Source organism: Heloderma suspectum, chromosome 3 (assembly GCF_057233095.1).
Source record: "Heloderma suspectum isolate Gila_16-S chromosome 3, 16-S_ref, whole genome shotgun sequence".
Taxonomy (NCBI): Eukaryota; Metazoa; Chordata; class Lepidosauria; order Squamata; family Helodermatidae; genus Heloderma; species Heloderma suspectum.
The window spans coordinates 30,341,698-30,365,983 of NC_139460.1; the positions used below are offsets into that span (position 1 = coordinate 30,341,698).

Sequence of the window (24,286 nt, forward strand, 5' to 3'; positions counted from 1 at the left end):
CCCCATCCCCACACTCTGGACTCTAGGCTTTGGGAGGAGACAGGAAGAAGAATCCCCTTGTTTTCTCCAATCTGTGGAGTTAACAAGGGGGTTCCCCTGAGGGAGAGGCAGCTGCACAGTGATCTGGTGCTTGCAGGAGTTCCTACAAGTGCTGGATAAGCAAAGCTGGGCTGAGCAGCTTCACCTGCCCTACATCCTCTCCGCAAAGGGAGAAAGCACAGGCAGGACTTGTCCAATGGGAGAAAGCCCCATGCGCAGCGAATCTTGCTCCCAACGGATGTGCCAGATGGAACATCCACTCTGCATGCCTGCCAGGAAACAAATGACAGCAAGGGGGCGTGGCCCCCACCCATTTGACAGCAGGGGGTGCAGCTAGGGATGTCAGAGAAATCTGCAGATTCAAATGAGGCCAGATTCTTTGGAATCCGGCCTCAGGAATCCGCAGCGGATTGGGACCACTTACCTCCGCTCCAGGAGGACTGGAGGCGGAACGGCACTTGGCTGCTTCTTGCCAGCCAGAGCTGTTTGCCTCCTCCCTGTCCCTGCCGATTGCCATGTCTTTTAAAAAAGTAAAAAGCGATCGGGAGGATGTGCTCATAGACGTATACGCAAAATAGAGTCATGAATCTTGCATCTAAGTCTATGTACACATAGACTTGGATGCAACATTCATGACTCTATTTGCGTCAGTCTATGGGCACATCCTCCCTATCGCCATTTTTTTTTTTTTTAAGGCATGGAAATCGGCAGGGGCAGGGAGGAGACGAACAGCTCTGGCTGGCTGGAGGGAAGGTAAGCGGCCCCAAGCCAGTCCTCCCCCCAGAATCCTAGCAGAGCGGAGCCGCTCTGGAGGATTCTGGGGGGGAGGAACGGATTCCCCCCCCCCCCCCCCGGAATCAGTCTAATCCAGTAGCCAAGTCCAGACACAGACAAATGGATTATTTTCAAAGCTTTATTCCTTTTTTACAACTTAACAACTCTACTATTAGCGACTAGCTATGAGCAGCAGAGTACCTATGCCCTCAGTTGGAACAGTTGGTCCCCGTTTGAAGGAGAATCACTGGTAGACCCTGAACTTATGGGCTAGGGAGAGTCCCTCCCCTTTTCCCTTGGATCCTCTGGGTGCAACCGTTGCTTGCGCGCAGACCGGGCACTACGCCTCCTTTCCGCGCCCTCCATTTGGCACCGCTCCTTGCGTTGGCATCGCGCGTCCAGCAAGCCCTCTTCCTGCGCCCTCTCACTCCTGGGACCACTATCTATGTCAGGAATGCCGGTGGGAGGAATCTCTGCCAGCTGTTGGCCCTGGGAAGGATGAGTGCTCTCCTCTCCCAGGAGCGGCTGCTCCACCTCAGAATCAGAACTACTCTGGGATTCTATGGGCTCAGTGTCCACCCTGACAGCCAGCACAATAGTCCCAAGGTAGCTGTTTGTTGTTGTTGTTGAATTATTGATAGAACTGTAGATTATTTCCAATTCTTTGCTATTAAAGATGCTACCATCATAAAAGTCAGCATTTCTTTGTCTGGAGATGTTCATTAGGGCCACTAAAGATAGACAGAAGTTCCAATTTAGGATCCATGTGAACCTCTACTGCTGTTATATTACTGCATTCTTGAAAGACCTCCCTCCAAAAGCTATGTGTTTGTCCACATTCTCACCACATATGGTGGTACGTACCTAATGTGTTACATCCCCTCCAGTAGTTTGGTGCTGTTGTTTTGTATATATGGCTTCACGTTATTGGAGTTAAATACCACCTCAGTGCTGCCTTCAAGGAATTTTCCTGTTTTTTGGCTGACACTGAGCGATATGTCACTGAGCGAAATATTTTTTAACCATATTTTATTCCATTTCTTTTCCTCTATCTTTTCTTGTACGTCACATTCCTATATTTCTTTCAGCCCTTTGATTGTTCCCATTGTTTCCATAATTAATATCTTATATATGTTGGATATGATGCCTTTGGTTGAGGATTCAGATATAAGCATCAATTGTTCAAATGCTATTAATGGTCTTGTGGCCCATTTCCAAACTATAGAGTTGGAGTATGTGGTGTAATTGAAACCAGTTTACTTTTATGCCTTCTAGTTGGTGCTTCAGTTGTAGGCCTGTTTGGGCCTACTCCCTCAAATACTCCCTCAAATAAACCCTTTAACCTAAATAATCTGGCCTGCTTCCATGTGCTAAATTGGGACCATTTGTCCTTGTCATAAAAACTCCGGTGCAGTAAGAATGGTATAAGTGGGGAAACATATGGTGATAATGTATGTTGCCATTTTCTCCATATTTTAAATGTTAGATGTAAGAAGGGATTAGTAATCACCTGTACATCTTTTGCCTTGGAAATAGTAAATTTTATTTTTATTTGAATTTTATTTTTGAATTTTTTTTTTTTAATAGAGCTTCGGCTATTGGGCGGTATAGAAATGAAATAAAATAAATAAATAAATAAAATTTATTTTTGCTAATTCCTATAGATTCCATATTTATCCAGTGGTGTTCTTCATTCATATGAATGAGACTTACAAGTTGTCTAATTTGGAATGCCTCGAAGTATAATTGTATATTTGGAATGCCTATTCCTCCATTTCTGGGATGTCTATATACATTTTTTTATTCATTCTCTATTTTTTATTATTATGAATAAATTTATTTATAATGTCCTTCCAGGTTTTAACCATTTATCTGGGATTGCAATTGGCAAAACTTGAAAAGATATGTGAGTTTGGGAAGGATTGTCATTTTCGCTGCTTCCTCTTTATGCAGCCAAAACAGGTTAACTTCGGTCCAATTTTTCATGTCTTTTTTATTTGGCTAATTAGGGCAAGATAGTTTATTTTTATTAGCTTTGGGATATTTTTTATTTGGTTACCCAGATATTTTAGGCTTGATGTACATAGTTTAATTCCCAATTTGGTTTGTAAATTAATTTGGGAATTTTTATATAAGCTAATACATAGGGTTTCAGATTTTTTATAGTTAATTTGAAGATCTGACACCTTACCAAAATACTTAATTTCATCCATTGCTTCCATGATGGATTTTTCTGGGTGGGTTAGCATTAATGCGATATCATCCACAAAAAGCTTAACCTTGTATTAAGTTCCATTAATTTTAATGCCTTTGATGTTCTCATTTTCTCTTATTCTGATTGGCAGTGGCTCAATAAAAAGCAAATAGGATTGGCAAAAGTGGGCACCCCTGTTTCATGCCCCTGTTTAATTTATTCTTCTTTGGAGTCTAATTCATTAGTTCTGATTACTGCATGGTTATCTTTGTATAATTGATTTAATAAATTAATAAATTTAGGTCCAAACTTCATCATAATCATGAGTTCAGTTAGCAAGGGCCATTCTGCCTTGTCAACGGCTTTTGTGGCACCAAGTGAGTTAATTGCTGACTCTAGGTGATGATCCCTACTGTACTGTATAATTTTAAGGATTTTTTTTTAATGGGGTCTGCTGTCTGTTTTTAATGAATCCTGTTTGATCAGTATGGATATACTGTGGGGCCAGTTGACCCAGTCTATTTTAAGATTATTCCTGTGAATATTTTATAATCTGGATCTGTTAGTGTTATGGGTCTATAAGAATCCACATTATCCTTTCCCTGGCTTGGGTGTGGTTATTAGTCTTGAGGTATTCCAGGATAGTGGTGTTTCTCCCCCTTGTAATATTTCATTGAAAAGGATTGTCGAATGTGGGGAGAGGGCTGGATTTAGTTTTTTTAATAAAAAATCCCCAGGTAGCCCATCCATCCCTGGTGCCTTATGCAGTTTTAGTTTTTTAATATTTTGAACTTCCTGTTCTGTCATTTGCCTCGTGAGAGATTCTTGGTGTATATTACTAATTTTGGGCAGAGTCACTTCATGTAAATACTCTTATTTGATTTATGTTTGCGTAATCGGAGGAGTATAATTTTGTAAAGAACTGTTCAAATTCTTTGCTAATTTATTTAGTTTTGTGCTTTATATTACCTTTTTCATCTTTAATTTTATAAATCCTATTTCGGCTTCTCCTATTCCTAAGTTTATTTGCCAATAGTTTTGAATTTTTGTTGTCAAAGTCATAATGTTTTTGCTTGGTATATTGAATAGCTGCTGTAATTTGATCAATATTTAAAGCATCAAGTTCCTCTCTTTTCTGAATTAGTTTTCTGTATATTTGTTTTTCCCCTGTCTGTGTATTTTTTCCAATTGGTCTATTTCTGTTAATAATGTCTCCTTTCTTTGGCGTTGTTCTTTTTTAATATGGCACAGTTCACTGATAGCCTTTCCCCTTACCACTGCATTCATGGTGTCCCAAACGATAGCCTTTGATATACCTTCTGTGTAATTTTGTTCAAAAAATGGTGTCACTGTTTCCTGAAGGCAGTTAAGGACATGTTTATATAATGTCTGATTTAACCTCCAGCAAGGTGAGTAGTCTTCCTTTTCCCCAAGCTGGAGAGTGGTAGCCATTGGAGCATGACCTGAAATTGTGATAGGACCAATGGAGGAATGCATTAAATATTGAGATAGTCTATGTGATACCAAGATATAGTCCATTCTTGTATATGTATTTTATTGTGGACTATATCTTGTATAGTCTTTTTCGTTGGGGTTAAGTACTCTCCATAAGCCAACCAATTCAAAATCTAAAAGAGTCTGTAATAAACCTGATGTCTTAGTTTCTTCATTTTTGATATGTTGGTCTTTTCAATCTAGTTTATAATCCACAATTAAATTTAGATCTCCCGCTATAATTATTTCCCCTTCCTTAAACTTAGTTTTTGTAAAGTACATTTTACAAATTGTAGTTGTTCAGAGTTTGGACTATAGATTGCACACACTGTGATATTTTTTGTACGAAGAGTACCTTTTATAAAAATAAAGCGATCCCTTTCATCACTTAAAACATCATTGACCTTCATATTAAAGTGTTTTTGCAAATGTTATAGCCACCCCTCTAGATTTGGAAGTCCCTGCTGCTGTAAAACATTCCCTGACCCATGGACACAATAAAGATTTATCATTTTTCCCCACACGTGGGTTTCCTGTAATAAAACTATTTGGGGGTTTTCCCTTTTACATATGTTTTGCATTCTCTTATGCTTTATAGGAGTTCCTAGCCCTCTAACATTAAATGACATAATATCATTTAATGAGATAATGACTTTATATCATTCATCTTATATTGCTAGACAGATTATTCAAGCTACCTGTGCATATAATACCTACTGTATAGAAATTATTTTCCCCATTTTCTGCATATTGACTCTCCTGTAATGAAAACATTAACATATTAACAACAAACAACACAAACTTCCCCTTAACCTCAGGGCTGGTCTTGTCAGATGGGGTACTTTTTCTTAGTACACCCATGCTAAGGAGCTTAACGCCTTCGCCCCAGCAAGAAAAGGCTAGAGAGTGAAGACATCCCCCCTGCTGCCATTTTCCCCACCACAGATTATATAATAAACTATACCAATACTTTTCTAGGATATCGTATATTGCAGCAGTCACTTTTGCTGGGTCAAGTCCCTTGTTCTACTTTGTTTAACCGCCTTCTACTTATCTTAGAAGACATCCTCCCTGAATCCCAAAATGGCTTCCGCCCTTCCAGGGGGACAGTGGATATGATCTTCACCGCATGACAGCTCCAAGAAAAATGCAGGGAGCAAAAGCAACCCCTGTACATGGCGTTTATTGATCTCACTAAGGCCTTCGACACTGTAAATCGTACTGCTCTCTGGACCATCCTTCTGAAAACTGGATGCCCCAATACATTTGTGAACATCTTGCGGCTCCTCCGTGACGACATGACAGCAACAATCTTGGATAACAATGGCTCTCAAAGTGATCCATTCAAAGTGGGATCAGGCATTAAACAGGGATGCGTCATTGCTCCAACCTTATTCGCTGTCAGGGTGGAAACTGAGCCAATAGAGCCCCAGAGCAGTTCTTATTCTGAGGAGGAACAGCAATCCGTGGGAGAGGAGCTCGCTCATTTCTCACAAGCACAGCAGCTGGCAGAGATTCCTCCTGCCAGCATTCCTAGGATAGATAGTGACCCTGGCAGTGAGAGAGCGCTGGAGGCGGGCTTGCTGGATGCTCGGCGCAGACGCAGGGAGCAGCGACAGATGGAGGGCGCCGAAAGGAGGCACTGTGCTCGTTTGGCGCTCAAACAACGGTCGCAACCCGAGGACCCAAGGTAAAGAGGGAGGATCTCTCCCTAGCCCATAAGTTCAGGGTCTTCCCATGGTTCTCCTTCAAACGGGGACCAACTGCCTTACCTGGTGCTTAGGCTACTCAGCTATCTTTCCCCAGTGCTGTTCCTTGCTTTGGCCCTAGCAACTAGTATTCTGAAAGAGTTATAAAGGAATAAAGTCTTGGAAAGAATTCCTCATCATCTGTGTCCTGAGTTGGCTATTGGTGGGAACTGCAAGAGGCAGATAGGGCACTCCTGACATTCGCTGTCTTCATCGCTATGATTCTACACCTTGTTGAAGGGAAACTTCCCACTGGTGTAGAAATCATATATCGAACAGATGGAAAACTTTTTAATCTCAGTAGGCTGAAAGCAAAAAGTAAGGTAATTACAACCTCTGTCATAGAACTTCAATATGCTGGTGATAACGTAATCTGCGCACACTTAGAGGAAGATCTCCAAACTATCCTAAACATCTTCGCAGAAGCATATGAAAAGCTTGGCCTCTCACTTAACATAAAAAACCCCCAAAGTGCTTTACCAGCAAGCACAAACTCCCTCTGTAGTGCCATCAATCCAACTTAACAGTGTGATGTTGGAAAATGTCGATCACTTTTCTTACCTTGGCAGCCATCTCTCCACAAAAGCTGACATCGACACTGAAATTCAGCATTGCCTGAGCTCTGCGAGTGTAGCATTCTCCCGAATGAAGCATAAAGTGTTGAAGGATCGGGACATTCGCAGGGAGACCAAAATGCTTGTTTACAAAGCCATTGTACTACCACCCTTACTGTACGCCTGTGAAACATGGACCATCTATAAATACCACTCCCAACTTCTCGAAAGATTCCACCAACCTTACTGTACGCCTGTGAAACATGGACCATCTATAAATGCCACTCCCAACTTCTCAAAAGATTCCACCAACTCTGCCTCGGAAAAATTCTGCAAATTACTTGGGTAGACAGATGGACTAATGTCAGCGTACTGGAAGAAGCAAAGACCACCAGCGTTGAAACAATGATTCTCCAACATCAACTTTGCTGGATCGGCCGTGTTGTTCGAATGCCTGATTATCATCTTCCAAAGCAGCTACTCTATTCCCAACTTATGAATGGAAAACGGAATATTGGTGGACAGCAAAAGAGATTTAAAGATGTTCTTAACGCTAATCTAAAAAATGCATTGAGAACTGGGAAGCTGTAACTCATGAGCGCTCCAACTGGAGGTCAGCCTATATTAAAGGCGCTATGGACTTTGAAGAAGCACAAGTACAGAACGAAAGGGAGAAACGAGCTCAGCAGAAGGCACATCAAGCAAACCCTCACCGTGACCGCCTTCCACCTGGAAACCTATGTCCTCACTGTGGGAGGCTGTGTAGATCCAGAACCGGCCTTCACAGCCACCTGCAGACCCACTGCTAAGACTTTGTCTCTGGAAGACAATCTTACTCGGTCACGAGTGATCGCCATGATGATGATGATGATTAAATTTATTAATCGCCCATCTGGCTGGTCACCCAGCCACTCTGGGTGATGTACAACATACAATAAAAACAGTTTAAAACAATAAAATTCTACAATAAAACATTTTCTAAAATACCCTAACCCACCCCAAATGCCTGCCTGAACAGCCACGTTTTTAATGCATGACGGAAGCTCATTAAAGAGGGGGCATGACGGAGTTCCCTAGGGAGGGAGTTCCACAGAGTGGGGGCCACCACAGAAAAGGCCCTCTCCCTCGTCCCCACCAGTCTAGCTGTCCTGGCTGATGGGACAGAGAGAAGGCCATCCGAGGCTGATCTTGTTAAGCGGCCTGTCTGGTGCTGCTGGAGGCGCTCCTTAAGATAGGCTGGGCCAGAACCATATAGGGTTTTAAAGGTCAAAACCAACACCTTGAATTTGGCCCGGAAAACAACTGGTAACCAGTGCAACTCCTTCAGCACTGGAGTGATGTGATCTCGCCGGCGGCTGCCTTTAATCAGGCGAGCCGCCGCGTTCTGTACCAGCTACAGTTTCCGAACCGTCTTCAAGGGTAACCCCACGTAGAGCACATTACAGTAGTCTAAACGAGAGGAGACCAGGGCATGTACTACCGATGGGAGCAGATGGTCGGGAAGGAAGGGGCGCAGCCGCCGTATCAGATGGAGTTGATACAGCGCTGTCCGGCTCACAGCTGACACCTGAGCCTCCATGGACAGCTGGGAGTCCAAAATGACCCCCAGGCTGCGGACCTGGTCTTTCAAGGGTAGCCGTACCCCATTCAATACCAGGTCAACATCCCCTAGCCTCCTCTTGTCTCCCACCAAAAGTACCTCGGTCTTGTCAGGGTTCAGCTTCAGCCTATTCCTCCCCATCCAGCCACTCACCGTCTCCAGACATTTGGACAGGGATTCTACAGCCAACCTTGGTGAAGATTTAAGCGAGAGGTAGAGCTGTGTGTCATCCGCATATTGATGACACTGCACCCCAAACCTCCTGATGATAGCCCCCAGCGGCTTCACATAGATGTTAAATAGCATCGGGGAGAGGATGGAACCTTGTGGCACCCCACAAGTAAGTGGCCACGGGTCTGAAACCTCCTCTCCCAGTGTTACCCTCTGGTACCTGCCGGAGAGGAAGGACCGGAACCACCACAATACGGTGTCCCCAATGCCCAACCCCTCCAGGCGGTCCAGGAGGATACCATGGTCAACGGTATCGAAAGCCGCTGAGAGGTCGAGGAGAACAAGGAAGGAGCATTCACCCCTATCCAGAGCCCTCCTCATATCATCTACCAAGGCGACCAAGGCCGTTTCTGTCCCATGCCCAGGCCTGAAGCCCGACTGAAATGGGTCTAGATAATCAGTTTCTTCCAAGTGTGCCTTCAACTGCACCCCACCACCCGCTCAATCACCTTGCCCAAAAGTGGCAGATTTGAGACTGGGCGAAAGTTGTTCAAAACTTGAGGATCCAAGGAGGGCTTCTTTAAGAGCGGTCTTATCACTGCCTCCTTGAGGGCTGATGGCATCACTCCCTCCTCAAGGGAGGCGTTCACCACCACCTTGATCCCCTCACCCAGTCTCTCTCTGCAGCTCATAATGAGCCAAGATGGGCAAGGATCAAGTAAGCAGGTGGTCGGCCTTACAAATGAAAGCACTTTGTCCACTTCATCAGGAGGAAGAAGCTGGAACCGATCCCACAAAACCGGTTTGCCACAGGCCGCCTCTTGCTCACTAACTGTATCCACAGCATGCAGAGTAACACACCTAATCTGATCAATTTTATCTGCAAAGTGCCTTGCCAAGGCCTCACAGGAGGCCTTAGAATGCTCCAGTGGTTCCGGAGCCACAGGACCGACCAGGCTCCGGACCACTTGGAACAGCCTCCTGGGACAGCACTCTGCAGACGCGATGGAGGCAGCATAATATTCCTTTTTTGCTGCCTTCACCGCCACGTGATAGGCTGAAGATACAGCTCTAGCCCGTGTCTGATCGTCTTTGGAGCGAGACTTCCGCCACCGGCGCTCTAGCCATCTCACCTCCTGTTTCAGAGCTCGTAACCGCGGATTGAACCATGGTGCAGTCCGAGCCCTGTTCAGGGGGAGAGGGCGTTTCGGAGCCACCTGATCTAATGCCCCAGTGATTGCGGCATTCCAGCCACCCACCAGGGTCTCGACCGAGTGGCCGTTGGCATGCCCCAGAGAATCCCCAAGTGCGTTCAGGAATCCATTTGGATCCATAAGACGCCTGGGGTGGACCATTTTAATGGGTCCTCCACCCCTGCGGAGGGGTTGTGGAACCGAGAAGTCCAACGTCACCAGATAGTGATCTGACCATGACAAGGGGGTGGTGGATATACCCCCGACTTCCAGATCACTCCCCACTTCTCCAGAAACAAACACAAGGTCTAGTGCATGACCGGCTACATGGGTGGGCCCAGTTAGAATATGGTGCAGCTCCCAGGAGGCCATGGTCTCCATGAAGTCCCGAGGTGCTCCTGTGAGGATGGCCTCCGAATGTACGTTGAAGTCCCCCAACACCAGTAAGTTAGGGGACTGCACACGCACATCAGAGACCACTCAAGCACCTCAGCCAGGGAGTCAGTCGTGCATCATCGTGCATGATGATGATGGTCTAATGTCGGATAAGTATTCATGAGTTATTTTCTTCGTTTGCTGGTAAATTCTTCTTGTGAATCAGATGGGGTCTCCTTGGCATCCTCGACCATTTAGAATTCCTGCTTTAATTGTCTGCTTTATTTGCATCTTCTTCGTCAATTGGCACATTATATCTGCCTTGCAGGGTTTCAGGGCATACATGGTGAAAGAATTGTAAATTACTGCCTTCATATTCCATGTTCTTCAGAATTCTAGCTGCCTTCAGTATTTTATCTTTTATGGCTCCATTAACAAAGTATGTCTCTTGGCTGGCTGTCTTCTTGAGATTTTCCCTCTCAATATCACATACTGCAATTGCTGTATCTGGGAAGATTATATTTAGTAACTTTATCATTGTAGTTGTTCATTCCTGCTGAACAACAGATACTTTCAGTCCTCTAATATGCAGGTTTTGATGAATGCTGCGAATTTCTAGATCCTGGAGCCATTTTTGCAATTGGAAGTTTCGTTTTTTTAAAATCTCCATATCAATTTGGTTCTTTATTCCCATGTCAAGTGCTTCACCAGCTGTTTTTGAGATTTCAGTTACTGTGTGTCTGTCAGGCCCAGTATTTTTTCTTCTAATCGTTTAAGAGCAGTAGACTAGTCAACTTTGAGTTCCCTCTTAAGTTCCTGCAGTTGTCCTGAGATTTTTGTTAAAGGGGTTTTTCCCCGTCATCTTGGGTTGATTAGGTGCCATGCTGAGATTGTTATCTTCATCCAGAGAAGAGCTGATTCAGTGCCTTTTTCTTGTCTTTAAAGGCCCTTCAGCTCCACTCTTTTGTTGTGTTGATGGGCTCCGAAACATGACCTGTCAGATTTCAGCCAGTGTTGTCAATTTCCGCTGCTTTTGGTGTCCCTAGACTTGAAAGTGTCTGTGGTGGGGATTGGAGGCACAGATTAAGCCGCCATTTTTTGCAGTGATGTCAAACCAACCCCCCCTCCATTTTGTCTGTCTTAATCATGCAGTCATGAAATGTAAATGTGCATAAGGCTGCTCAGGTAGTTTGTGCTATGGTTACAACAGTGAGGTTTGTTGTTACCGGTTATTCTCATCTCATGATTGTTACACCGTTATACCTGTGTAACTGGTACAATCAGGTTATATTTTATACTGTTTTTATTCTGTACTTTGTGGTTTTAATTTTTGTGAACTGCCCAGAGAGCATTGGCTATTGGACAATATAGAAATGTAATAAATAAATATGTAAGTGTGTTTTTTAATGTTTAAAATACTGTGGAGTCAGTTAAACCCCACATACCATTTGTGTAGATTTTTGTTCTATACACTGTGCAGTATTATTGACCCCGGTGACTTATATTGACTTATATGCAACTATATTGTTTTACTAGAAAAAGGAAGGTCTCAGTAAAGGCATGATTTTTTTTCTCTTGCAAATGGTGTCATGCTTAATCACTTCCACCAGGTATTTTATTTGTATCTCTTTGTTGGAGTACATTTAACCCCAGTACCCAATTGGTACAGTTTCTGTAATGACAGAGGTCTAGTAAGACTTTGACATGTTCAAGTATTCACCTGATAATTGAGTGAGAAGTATATAATATAGTAATACTGCCGTAAGAAAATAATAGCCATTTGTGTCTGGCATTCATAATGCTTTGGAAACAATCTTGTAATGTAATGACATGTGTCCATACATGCAGGTGTGTTTAACTAATAAATACTCTCTTCTGCCTTTTTTTCTTTATTACATGCTCTTCTGCTATATAACAGAATGAGGCAAAGAAAATACCATCCTACAAGTTCTTGCCTCTGATGTACCAACTGGCTGCTCGAATGGGAACCAAAGCGATGGAATTTCATCACATTTTGAATAATGTAATTCATCTTCAGTCTTAAAGCCTCTTCATCCAACATGCAAATATGTCTTAATTTTTTTTTGTATAGCACTTATATTTGCATAGATATAGGTTGCCTGGATGTCAAGAATTTTTTAGTATTACATTATATTTAAGCTATTTTATTATTTGCTGCTACTTTTGATTTATTATCTCACAAACTGAGCTACTGTATATTGACCACGTTAGGTATAAACGAGTAGTAGTTGTACTTGTACACGCAATAGAATGCTGCAGTGTATCCTTGGTGTGCATATGTTACCAAAACTGTGGCTGAGGAGGGGCTGTTGGCTCTGGATTGCAGGGTGGGGGCATCTGAGGGCCTCTCACCAAGCAGGATGTATGCCTTTTTCATGGGCTAACGTTATGCTTTGCTCAGGAGAACTACAGGTGTCCCCAGCATTCTCCCTATTCTCTCAGTTGCTTGTTCAGTCTTTTTCTTCTTCTGTGACTCTCCTCTTGGTTCCTGCTTTCTCCTCCCCTTGTAACTTCTTCCTTTCCATTTTGAGCATTGTCATGTCTGTTCCCTTCCCCAGCTCTGTCCCCAGCTCTTCTGACACTTGTCCAGTGCTTTTTTCTCCCCTTCACCTTTGCTCATGGCTTCCCTTTGTCTCACCCTTCTTTGCTTGGCTTTGAGGGGGGAAACACAAAAATGACATATATGTGCATCTGAGCCCTCCACCTACTGCTGAGGGAACACAAGTGGTGAAGAACAAGCATGCACAGTCCTCAACAAGCAATTTGGGGCTGGGGTTGCCCCTTTGAGGGGTCTGAATTTGAAATGGCATGTACTTTTGCATATTGCTGAATCCTTTAGTTTGTTTGGGTGGGGCTATTTGCTATCTATAGTAATTACCATGCCCAGCAGTAATAGCCAGCTTGGTAATAGCCAAGCTGGCTATTAAAGAGAAGTATATAAAGTTCTAGTTGCTATGACCCATACAGCCTGATCTATGTGTATTTACTTAGAAGTAAACCCCACTTACTTCAGTTGAATTTACTCCCAAGTAGGTGTGATAGAATGGCAGCTTTAGGCTGTAATCCCATGTACACTTGGGCGTAAGTTGCACTGAGCTTAGTAAGGCTTATATCTGAGTAAACATGCATAGGATTGGGCTATTTAAGGGTGCAATCCTATGGAGATAGATGTCAGCTTCCAAACACGGAGGCTGACGCCTGTCCAATGCAGGGCAGCCAGAGCATGGAGGGAATCCTCTCCTCCGTACTCCGGCCACCCTGAATATTTGGCTAGACGTGCAAGTTTGTGCATCTAGCCAGGGGTGTCGGAGTGGGAAGGGGGGAGGCTGCATGGCGCATAGGAAGTTTCATAAAGAGGCTTCCATGGTCCCATCCCCCGGACCACCCCCTTTTCACCTTCTCTGTGCTCTGTTCCCAAACACAGAGAAGAAGGTGGCACAAAAAGAACCACCCTGGGTCCGAGCTCAGTTCCCAGAAACTGAAAAATTGTATGGTGCTCTAGACAGTGTCTAGTGGCCATAGGATTGCTCCCTAAGTCTTTCTATAAGGTACCATTGGAGGTAAAGTTTTTCAGTTCCATTTTTGTTGAGAACATTAAAGCATGGATTTTAGTTACAACATTTTGAAGTTTCCACGATAAAGTACCCCATGTGATATTTGAAACATGAAGATCAATGTAGTACTAAATCACCTTTAGCATTACTATAGAGCCATTGACTTGTCTTAATGTTTAGATCACAGTGAAAGTTTTAGTTGTATATTTTTAAAAAATAACTTTCCCAATATCTTTCTTTTAATAGCTTATAGCTAGAATTTCTCTAGATCATCCACATCACACTTTGTTTATAATCCTGGCATTGGCAAATGCCAACAAGGACGAACTCCTGAAAAAACCAGAATCAGCCAGAAGAAACAGACTAACTAAAAACACACCAAAAGAAACTTCTGCTCTTGACATGGTACTTTAATTGAACTGCATTTGGGGTGTGTTAGGCTGTGAAAAAGTCTTTTGTTTGCATAGTAAGTCTTACAGTTGGGGACTCTGTTTTCCATGTTGTCAGGGTTGCAGTGAATTTGCCCTTCAGCACTTTGTCCAGTTTCCTAATATCCCCTTTGATTTGATTTTAATCTGAAATATGTGGAAGGTACAATTTGTCCTTTAAGCAATATTTATCATTTTGTCCTATAGGATCGAACGGAGGCTGCTAGCAATATAATTAACATTATAAAACACAAAAGAGCCGATATGGTGGTAAATGTTGAAAGCCTTTGTGACGCTTATATCTCTTTAGCAAACATGGATGCAAATCCCTGGAAATCACTCAGAAGTAAGAATTTGGGGAAGACATCATCGGGATGGGAGCTTGATTGATAGCACTCACCTCTAGTTCAAGCTATGTGATTAATTTTGTGAAAAGTATTATTTTCCTTCTCCATGGAGTTTCACGTCAAGTATAGTATCTATGACTGTTATATGCTATGAAGGTATTTATTATCCAGTTAACTATGTTCGGTTTGTGTAAATATAAATTCTAGTATATTGAAACAACACACACATAGACCTGGTTCACACATAATAACAACCTAGAGTACGGGTTGTCATTGAATTGTGGGTTGTTGTTATCTGCGAATCCTGCACCATGGTTTAACTATGAGTTGTTAACCACGAACAACCCAGAGTTTAGAACCCAGCAACAAACTATGGGTTCTTTTCCTGGGTTGTTTGTTGTTAACAGCTCTTAGTCAAACCATAGTGCAGGATTCACACATAATGATAATCCACGATTCAACAACAACTCACTATTGAACAACAACCTGTACTCACCCTATCCGGTAGATGGTCATTATGTGTGAACCAGGCCATAAACATTATTTAGAACAGATTGGTAGATAGCTGTTAAGCTCTTTGGAATATTTTTACTAATATCAAAGACATATTTTAAACTGCTTCTTCATAGACTAGTGCCCAGTGTGTTGCCTTTCCAATGAGATATGGGCTACTAGTCTTGAAAGCCATATAATAGTTCACGCAGCAACAAATATGTTGGCATTTGATATAATGCATGTATTATTTATGCAGGAGGCATAAACATCCCTTCTGATCAACCTATTACTAAGCTAAAGAATTTAGAAGATGTTGTTGTACCTACCATGGAAATTAAGGTAAATGAAACTGGCTTCTTACTTGATAATAATCCTCATGCAGTCATGTTAGTGCGCGTCAATTTGTCTGGAACAGAGCAGCAGAGAAATTGTAGCAAGTATTGCTCAGAAGGCTGCACAATTCCTGCTGGTAATGGAGAAATGGCTGTAATTGCAATGAATGTGATAAAGCAGTATCTAAATTTATTTATGATTTTAGGTGGATCCGAGTGGGAAGTATGAAAATTTGGTTACGATAAGGTCATTCAAGCCAGAATTTCGCTTAGCAGGAGGAGTTAATCTACCAAAAATAATAGATTGTATTGGATCAGATGGGAGAGAGAGGAGGCAACTTGTCAAGGTGAGTTCTGCGTTTTGCATTCTGTGTTCATTTCACAGAGTCAGAGAAAGTTGTCAGCTGAATACAGAATATTGAGTTTTTAACTCTTAAGCAGTTTATTAGGCCCAGTTCAGATATCACTCTCAGATTGCCAAATCAAAATTTGGTAAAGAATAGCACAATGTCTGAACAGAGTCTTAGATGTTGTTCAAATGTGCAGGCACTCATGTAGTAAAACCTTCTCACAGGCTCAGAATAGGTATGGTGAATTTCTTGTTAGAATGTACAACCTTCTCCCTGATGTTAAAACTCTCTCTCCACATTGGAGAAAGATTTTGATATGGGTATGCATGCAAACATGTGATTTCCCCCTCCCTCCAGCACCACTTTGGGATGGCATAGTTGCACAAGGACTCCACCACATGTGCCTGTGGATTTGAACCTTCTTTTAGGTGGAGATTGACAAGTTTATTCTGTATTACGGTTCAAGATACTTTGGTGCTGTGAGGTAAAACAGTGGAAAATTAGTAGGCAGCTGATGCAGTGATGAAAGAAAGGATGGCCTTAAGCATTTTTATTAATATTTTATTTACAAAACAAAGTGTTTCCAAGCCTCTGAGCAGTTCTCCCAAACTAAAGATAACGTGACAATAGCATTGTCAATCACATTGTGCATAATGTGATAGCTTTGTCTTGGATACAGTGTTGTGAGGAGACTTTTCCTGCTGCTTAAGGTTCTGGTGCTCGGCACACTAAGTTCCATTTGCTTCTGAGTAAATATGCATAGTTTCAAGCTGTATGAATTACTTCTTTATTAGTGTTCAACTGATATGCCAGGAAAGTTGCTATGTCATTGCTTTTCTTGAATCCCTTAAAGGGCCTTGATGACCTGAGACAGGATGCTGTTATGCAGCAGGTTTTCCAGATGTGCAATACCCTGCTCCAGCAAAATACTGAAACCAGAAAGAGAAAACTGACCATCCGCAGATATAAGGCAAGCTTTCCTGCTGTTGCATCCAAGTAATCTGCCGCAGTCATAATGTGGGCTCCTTGAACATATAATGAAGCTGCCTCAGGTAGAATTAGACCATTAGCCCTTCTAGCCCAGCTAAGCATCTACCCTTGAGTAGTAGCGGACCTTTCTCAGCGCCTACTGCTAGAGATAGCAGGAATTGAATCCAGTGCCTTCTGCATGCAAAGCATGTGCTCTGCCACTGAGCCACACTTCTCCTCTAACATATGAAGCTGCATTATACCAAGTAAGGACATTGATACTTTTAGCTCAGTGTGGTCTCCTCTGATGGGCAGTGGCTCTCCAGCATCAACATCTTTCCCAGTATTTGCTTGCATGAGATCCTGCAGAGGAGTCAGTTTTGGGGACCTTCCGCACACAAAGCCTGTGCTGTACTATTGAGATGATAATCTTTCCTTCCTTGCAAACCACAGCTTTAAAACTGAGAGCTAGTGTCATGAACATGTGCTCTCCCTCGCCTCACTTCTCTGGAGAGATTTTTCTCCTCTGTTCCCTTTCCTAGATTAACAGCTGATCAAGGTTAGCAAGCCATGGTTACAAAGGAACTATATTTGAATTAACCATGGTTAGTTATGCCAATTAACATGTGTCTGGTTATTTCTTAGGTGGTTCCCCTCTCTCAAAGAAGTGGTGTCTTAGAGTGGTGTACAGGAACAATTCCTCTGGGTGATTTCCTTGTCAATCCTGACAACAGTGCTCACAAACGATATAGGCCAAAGGACTATAGTAGCCTAGACTGCCAAAAGAAAATGATGGTGAGTCAGAAGAAAATTAATCACTTGTTCTCTGTTTAGTGCTGCTCCATATGTGTAGGATCATGGAGTCCTAGATTAAGAGAAATCGGGTTGTCAGCATGAGAGGGATTAAACTCCTAAAACTATGGATCAGGATGCATAGTAGTTCCTGAATTAATAGGTAATGAATGCCATGTGACTTCAGTACTGTGCTGCCAATAATGCAACACAGGGCATGAAAGTGGTTTGTTTGTTTGTTTGTTTATTTATTTATTAAATTTATTAATCGCCCATCTGGCTGGTCACCCAGCCACTCTGGGCGATGTACAACAACAAAACAGTTAAAACAATAGAATTCTACATTAAAAACATCATAAAAAATACCCTAACCCACCCCGAATGCCTGCCTGAACAACCACGTTTTTAATACGTGGCAGAAGCTCATTAAAGAGGGGGCATGGCGGAGTTCCCTAGGGAGGGAGTTCCACAGAGTGGGGGTCACCACAGAGAAGGCCCTCTCCCTTGTCCTCACCAGCCTAGCTGTCCTGGCGGATGGGACAGAGAGAAGGCCATCCGGGGCTGAACTTGTTAAGCGGCCTGTCTGGTATTGCTGGAGGCACTCCTTAAGATAGGCTGGGCCGGAACCATACAGGGTTTTAAAGGTCAAAACCAACACCTTGAATTTGGCCCGGAAAACAAGTGGTAACCAGTGCAACTCCTTCAGCACTGCAGTGATTTGATCTCGCCGGCAGCTGCCTTTAATCAGGCGAGCTGCCGCGTTCTGTACCAGCTGCAGCTTCCGAACTGTCTTCAAAGGTAACCTCACGTAGAGCACGTTACAGTAGTCTAAACGAGAGGAGACCAGGGCATGTACTACTGATGGGAGCAGATGGTCGGGAAGGTAGGGGCGCAGCCGCTGTATCAGATGGAGTTGGTACAGCCATGTCTGGCTCACAGCTGACACCTGAGCCTCCATGGACAGCTGGGAGTCTAAAATGACCCCCAGGCTGCGGACCTGGTCTTTCAAGGGTAGCTGTACCCCATTCAACACCAGGTCAACATCCCCCAACCTCCTCTTGTCTCCCACCAAAAGTACCTTGGTCTTGTCAGGGTTCAGCTTCAGCTTATTCTTCCCCATCCAGCCACTCACCATCTCCAGACATTTGGACGGGGATTCTACAGCCAACCTTGGTGAAGATTTGAATGAGAGGTAGAGCTGTGTGTCATCCGCATATTGATGACACCGCACCCCAAACCTCCTGATGATAGCCCCCAGCGGCTTCACATAGATGTTAAATAGCATCGGGGAGAGGATGGAACCTTGTGGCACCCCACAAGTGAGTGGCCATGGGTCCGAAACCTCCTCTCCCAGTGTTACCCTCTGGTAAGTGCCAGAGAGGAAGGACCGGAACCACCGTAATACGGTGTCTCCAATGCCCAACCCCTCCAGGCGGTCCAGGAGGATACCATGGTCAACTGTTTCTGTTTGGTGTGAGAGAGGCATCCAACAGTGAGTTAACTTCTCCTACCATCCAGGAAAGACGGGGCTCATGGGATCTAGATTTTTACTCCAGGCTTTGTGCAGACAGACTCCACCTGCAGTTCTTCCTTGCCTTTTGCTCAGGACGGAGCTCCTTGCTATTGCTATAATCCCTCAGGATCTTTAACTTTTCCTATAATCTGCTTCCATTATTTTTTTCAAAGCCTCTCTCTTAAAAACACATTCTTACTTTCTCCTCTATTCTCTTTTGTTATTACAAACAAACAAGGTCTTCCTTCTGGATTCTCCTCTCATCATGGTTCTCTGTCTGCCCCTTCTTTCCTTCCTTTGCTTTGATTCATGTCCCTGATGGAGAAAAGATCAGGCAAAAAAGCAATGCATTCAGCTAAACAGCACATCCTCATTATGAGGAGCAGAGTGGAGCAAGTGGTTTCAGGGACTCCTGAGAGTTCTTGCACTGCGCCCTCTGCAGTTGCTGTACCCAGTGTGCTGCCTGGCCTGCCACCACAGGGGCCCACCTGCAATATCCCTTGGCATGTCATCTGCCAGGGAAGAAAGGATCCTTCTCCGGGCCCTATTCAGGTCAGTGACTGTTGCTGTTGGGGCCATCTAGGGGTGGGGGATGAGCAGGAGCCATGTAAGGAATCCCTCTTCTGGAATCAGGAGCATGAGCAAGGAGTGTGTGTGTGTGTGTGGGGGGGGGAGACTCTTCCCTGGCCCTGTTCCTTTTCATCCCGAAACAAAGCACCATTTTGGCAGCAATGTTCATGGCACGATTCTAAGTCTGCCCACCAGATGATGTAGTTTCACAGGGAATGCCAGCCCAGCTCCTCTCCCCTTATGGAGAGAGGCATAGATCTGCCTGGCTTCATCTCCAGTGTTAAGCCGCTTCCAACTCACGAAGAACATCCAAAGCCATCTTCCCTCTACCGAGGCTGCTAACCCACTGTTTCATCATCAGATTATGGAGGATCAGTTTATCCAAAACATTGAGCAGGCTGTGATTAGTGACTTTACAGATCAGCTGCTATAGCAGAATGAGCAGAGGCATTACCAAAAAACGGGCAGTTAGGAATCTTCTTCCTCAGACTCTTCTCCCTTCCCCCAGATCTGACAAATAACCAAACAAGCATCCAGTCAGGGCCTTAAAACAAACCCCCAGCAGAAATCCAAGGCTTCTACTGCATAACTCATGGCAACTGTTCCCCACTCCTCAGAGTCAGCAGCTCAAGACACCCCTAATCATCACCCGCTTCCCGGCTGGGTGCCCTTTAAGACAATCTCTTATAGTTGGAATGAGGTGGATGCCGAATCAGGTTGATCCCTTGCTGATTCTGGTTCTGTGCCCAAAGATCCCACACCTACCCCCCCCACCCAATCTATTGGATAAAGAGGATGGGGAATGGTCAGATCACAGTTTAAATGAGGTAGTGCTAGCACTGGGCTTTTCAGTGGAGAGGATCACATTCCTCAATTCACAAAGACAATCTCCTCTTTGGGCTTGCAGTCAGCTCCATAGGATCTTCCACAAACAACCTCTTGCCAGGTCTCTGTTTCTCCAGAGACCACTCATGTGGCTGCTCTATTCCCAGAGCCCAAGGTTCTTAATAAATATAGGTGCCCTTCCCTTCAGCCTTGGACAAGGTGATGAAGGCAGAGTGGGCCATCTCACCCCAACATAGAAAGGCCACTGGCATTGCTCCAAAATTATATTCCCGTCCTCAGCACACTATGGAGGAGTTAAAAGTACCACTAATGGACACTCTTGTGGCAATCCTTCTATCAGGGACTATTGTACCCAAGGATAGGGACACCTCCCCTTAAAGATCCAGGCGAGAGAAGCTCAGATTTGGCCCTCAGGAAAACACATGAGGAATCAGCCTTAGCCTTCTGGGCCTCATCTGCATTGTTGTTCTTTGCTAGAACTTCCCTCCTTTGGGTAGAAAGCTTTCTTCAGAATAATGATCAGGATTGCTCTACCATACATAAGACTCTCTTTAAGATAGTCAAGGGTTATTCCTTTGTAGCGGGTGTCACAGCTGACTGTACTTTTTCTGCTAGGTGTACTGCAGGCTGTAGCCAGATAATTGATATGGCTAAAGCACTGGAATATTATTCTCCTAGTATAACCTGGCATTGGTTTCCTTCAAAGGAGCCCACCTTTTCAGTGAGAATGCTCTCAAGGATGTCCTTGTGGAAACAAAAGAGAAGTGTAAGGCTATGCCCTCTTCCCAGAGGAATGAGGAAAAGTGGCAGCAAAGGCACATTTTCTCTTCCTTTTGTATCAACAGAAGTTTCTCTTGCTCAGAGACTATAGGATATCAAGCCTCCTTGGTCGAGCTCCAGATTTCATGCAAGGACTGTGTCTTTCAAGCACATGGATACACTTTATGTTTCCTTCAACCCCATTTTCTTAGGGGTCAAGGCATTGAGCTCCATCTTAGCCAGATAGTTAGAAGCCTGCATCACCATCTTATCACACCATTCTAGGTCACCTCCCACTCCATAAGAGCAGTGACCACATTTGCAGCATTTCCACCAAAGAGCTCATGTCAGAAACCTACAGGGCAGCACCCTGGGCTATACCAAATACCTGCATTAGACATTGCAAGTTAAATACGTTTTCATCCGCCGAGGCAGCATTTGGAAGAAAGGTGCTGCAGCATTTGGAAGAAAGGTGCTACAGCATGTCCTTCTCCTGTCCTAGACTCAGCCACCATAACTTCTACTTTTCCCCCACCCTATGAGTCAGTTTGGCTAGGAGTACACATCCCACAGTTGATCCAAACTACACACCCACTCAACAAGTGGATGGGTTATTCACAGGTTCTCTGGTCTCTTAGGAGCCCCTACATTTGTACACCACAGTCATGTTCTAGCCTGTGCTAGGCCTTTTCTCCTGGGGGGAGGGGGGAACAGAAGCCTCTTGGCTCCCTCCCACTTTTCCTTTTTTCTTCACTGCCACAATTTTTTTTTTCTGCTAGTTTCACTCTCTTCAGAGTTCAGCCACAGATGGAACTGGAGATGGAGTGTATCCACACCTAGCCTGCTCCATTTGGACCTCACCCCCACCCCCACAGAGCTAACTGACATCCATGGCCCTCTGGGGAAGAAGAAGGAGCAAGGGAGACAGGAGCAGGCAAAGGGAACATCAGGGCCTGCTCCACATGGACTGCCTCTCCTTTGGGAAATGAGGGGGGAGTAGGGCCATCCCACCAGCCCTGCTGACAGTCTATGTAATTTTTTTCCCCTTCGCTCCCCATCATCTTTTCCTTGTGTGTCATGTCTTTTTTAGATTGTAAGCCTGAGGGCAGGGACTGTCTTCTTTGTTCGTTGATTGTAAGCTGCTCTGGGAGCATTTTTTGGCTGAGGAGTGGGATAAAAATACGATAAATTAAAAAAAAAAAAAGCCTAAAGATTTAGGTCACATGATCCCTGCCTTTTCAGGGCAGTAGGGGGAGTTAACCCACTCTTGGATGCCTGTGTCACACCTAGGGATGTACGAAAGACACTTACCTTTTCAAAGGGTGACATTCACAGTGCGGGGGAGGCGCTCCGTCCCTCCCCCTGAAATTCTCCCCGGCTGGCTCCGCTCCGCAGCAACTCCGCGGAGCCGCCGGCCGGGGCCCCCTCCAGCCGGACATCCGGCCGCTGGGCTGCACAGGGATGCAAATGGCGGCTGCTGTAGCCGCCGCCATTTGCATCCCTGTATTTTGCCATGATAGGCTACGTATATATTTATGTAGCCCAGCACAGCACAAAAAAAGGAACGCAAGTGGCGGCGGCTACGGCAGCCACCATTTGCGTTCCTATTTTTTGCCGTGATAGGCTACATAAATATTTACGTAGCCTATTACGGCAAAAGACGGGTGCAAATGGCGGCCACTACGCCATTTGCGCCCTTGTCTTTTGCCATTATAGGCTACATAAATATTTACGTAGCCTATCACGGCCTCCGCAGGGACACAAATGATGTCCCTGCATTAGCCGTGATAGGCTACGTAAGTATTTATGTAGCCTATCACAACAATAATGAAGAAGCGAATGGCGGCCGCAGACGCGGCTGCCATTCGCAAAGCAGCATGAACGGCACCAGGTGAGTGTCCCGTTTCGCGTGCCTTTCGCGGGGTGGGGGTCTTCGTTCCGCCACAGATTTTGGGGGGGTGAATGCACTGGCATTCGGCCTCACCAAGATCCGTGGCGGAATTCTCTGACATCCCTAGTCACACCAAACCAGAAAGAATCTTCATGGCACATGTCCCAGTTCATTTATGGTTCAGTATTTAGAACAAATCTTGTAGCTCCTAAACCATTTTTCATAATAAAAAATGGGGAATCACCATATCTAACAAGTCATGGCCAGCATTCCTAAGCAATGATAACAAATGGGTTGAGCCTTTCCAAGTGTAATGAAGGCCGGATTATGACATCAGCACTTTCCCTAATCCTTGATATGGGACAAGCAGAAAATAGAAAAGGGGAAAAGGTATCTAAAGCAGGGTTGGACAGACTTCAGGTTTGCAGGATCTGCTTCTTCCTTTTTTACTGTCACCCTGAGATCCACCAACTGGAGTGTGGTGCAGAACACATACACTTAGAGTTAAAGACTTCGGAGCCCAGGAATTTGTTTTCAGTACCAGAACTGAATGGAGCTCACAGCCTTTCTGCACAAAAATCCATTCCTGATTACCCCAAGCTCTTCATGTCAGCAATATAATTTAAATTGGGAGGGAGTCATTTTGTTGCTACTTTTGTTAAACAATTGAGAGTCATAAATCCTGTGGTGATCCACTCCTAATCACCCAGAGACCTACCATAAGATCAAGATCTGCCCTCTGCTCATCCCAGCCTAAAGGTATCAGAGCAACCAGTGTTAAATGCTGATGCTTTTGTTCTGATCACATTAACAAAACTAGACCAGTAGAAGGCATCTACTATCTTGTGTTTCTACAGAAAGGCCTGTATCACAATTTGAGGACTCTGGCAGTAGATAAACTTTAACTGATAATGCAGGAAATGGGTGGTGGCGGTGGTGGTGGTGGTGGCGGTGATGATGATGATGATAACGACAACTACTACATTTGTATCCTGCCCTTTTTCCAAGATATCCAGGGCCACATATGTGGGGTTTTCCCCATTTTATTGTGACAACAACCTTGTGAGGAAAGTTAGCCTGAGAGATAGTGACTGAGCCAAAGTCCCCTGGCGAGCTTCACTGTAGAGCAGGGACTTCAACCTTAGTCTGTCCTACTGCTAGAGTACTTCCAGACAAGGCTTTTGTAGTGCTGTCACCCTGTCTCTGTCTGGAAGGACCCTGATATTCAGCACTCTGTTCATTACAGAACAGTGCTTCACTACCATTTTAAGTTGTAT

The 24,286-nt window shown here is 44.3% G+C and overlaps 1 protein-coding gene across 6 annotated transcripts in view; it reads left to right on the forward strand.

The window, feature by feature from the left end:
* Positions 1–24,286, forward strand: part of ATM (ATM serine/threonine kinase) — a 108,896-nt gene that overhangs the window by 78,294 nt on the left and 6,316 nt on the right. For 4 of the 6 annotated variants that reach the window (XM_084842720.1, XM_084842721.1, XM_084842722.1 and 1 more), the window contains 7 exons: positions 12,061–12,165; positions 13,964–14,122; positions 14,353–14,491; positions 15,244–15,326; positions 15,526–15,666; positions 16,523–16,639; positions 17,284–17,433. In XM_084842720.1, coding sequence (XP_084698846.1) covers positions 12,061–12,165; positions 13,964–14,122; positions 14,353–14,491; positions 15,244–15,326; positions 15,526–15,666; positions 16,523–16,639; positions 17,284–17,433 — 894 coding nt within the window. Of the gene's footprint in view, positions 1–12,060; positions 12,166–13,963; positions 14,184–14,352; positions 14,492–15,243; positions 15,327–15,525; positions 15,667–16,522; positions 16,640–17,283; positions 17,434–24,286 lie in introns of those variants that run through there. The other 2 variants (XR_014788976.1, XR_014788977.1) reach the window with 2 other exon arrangements.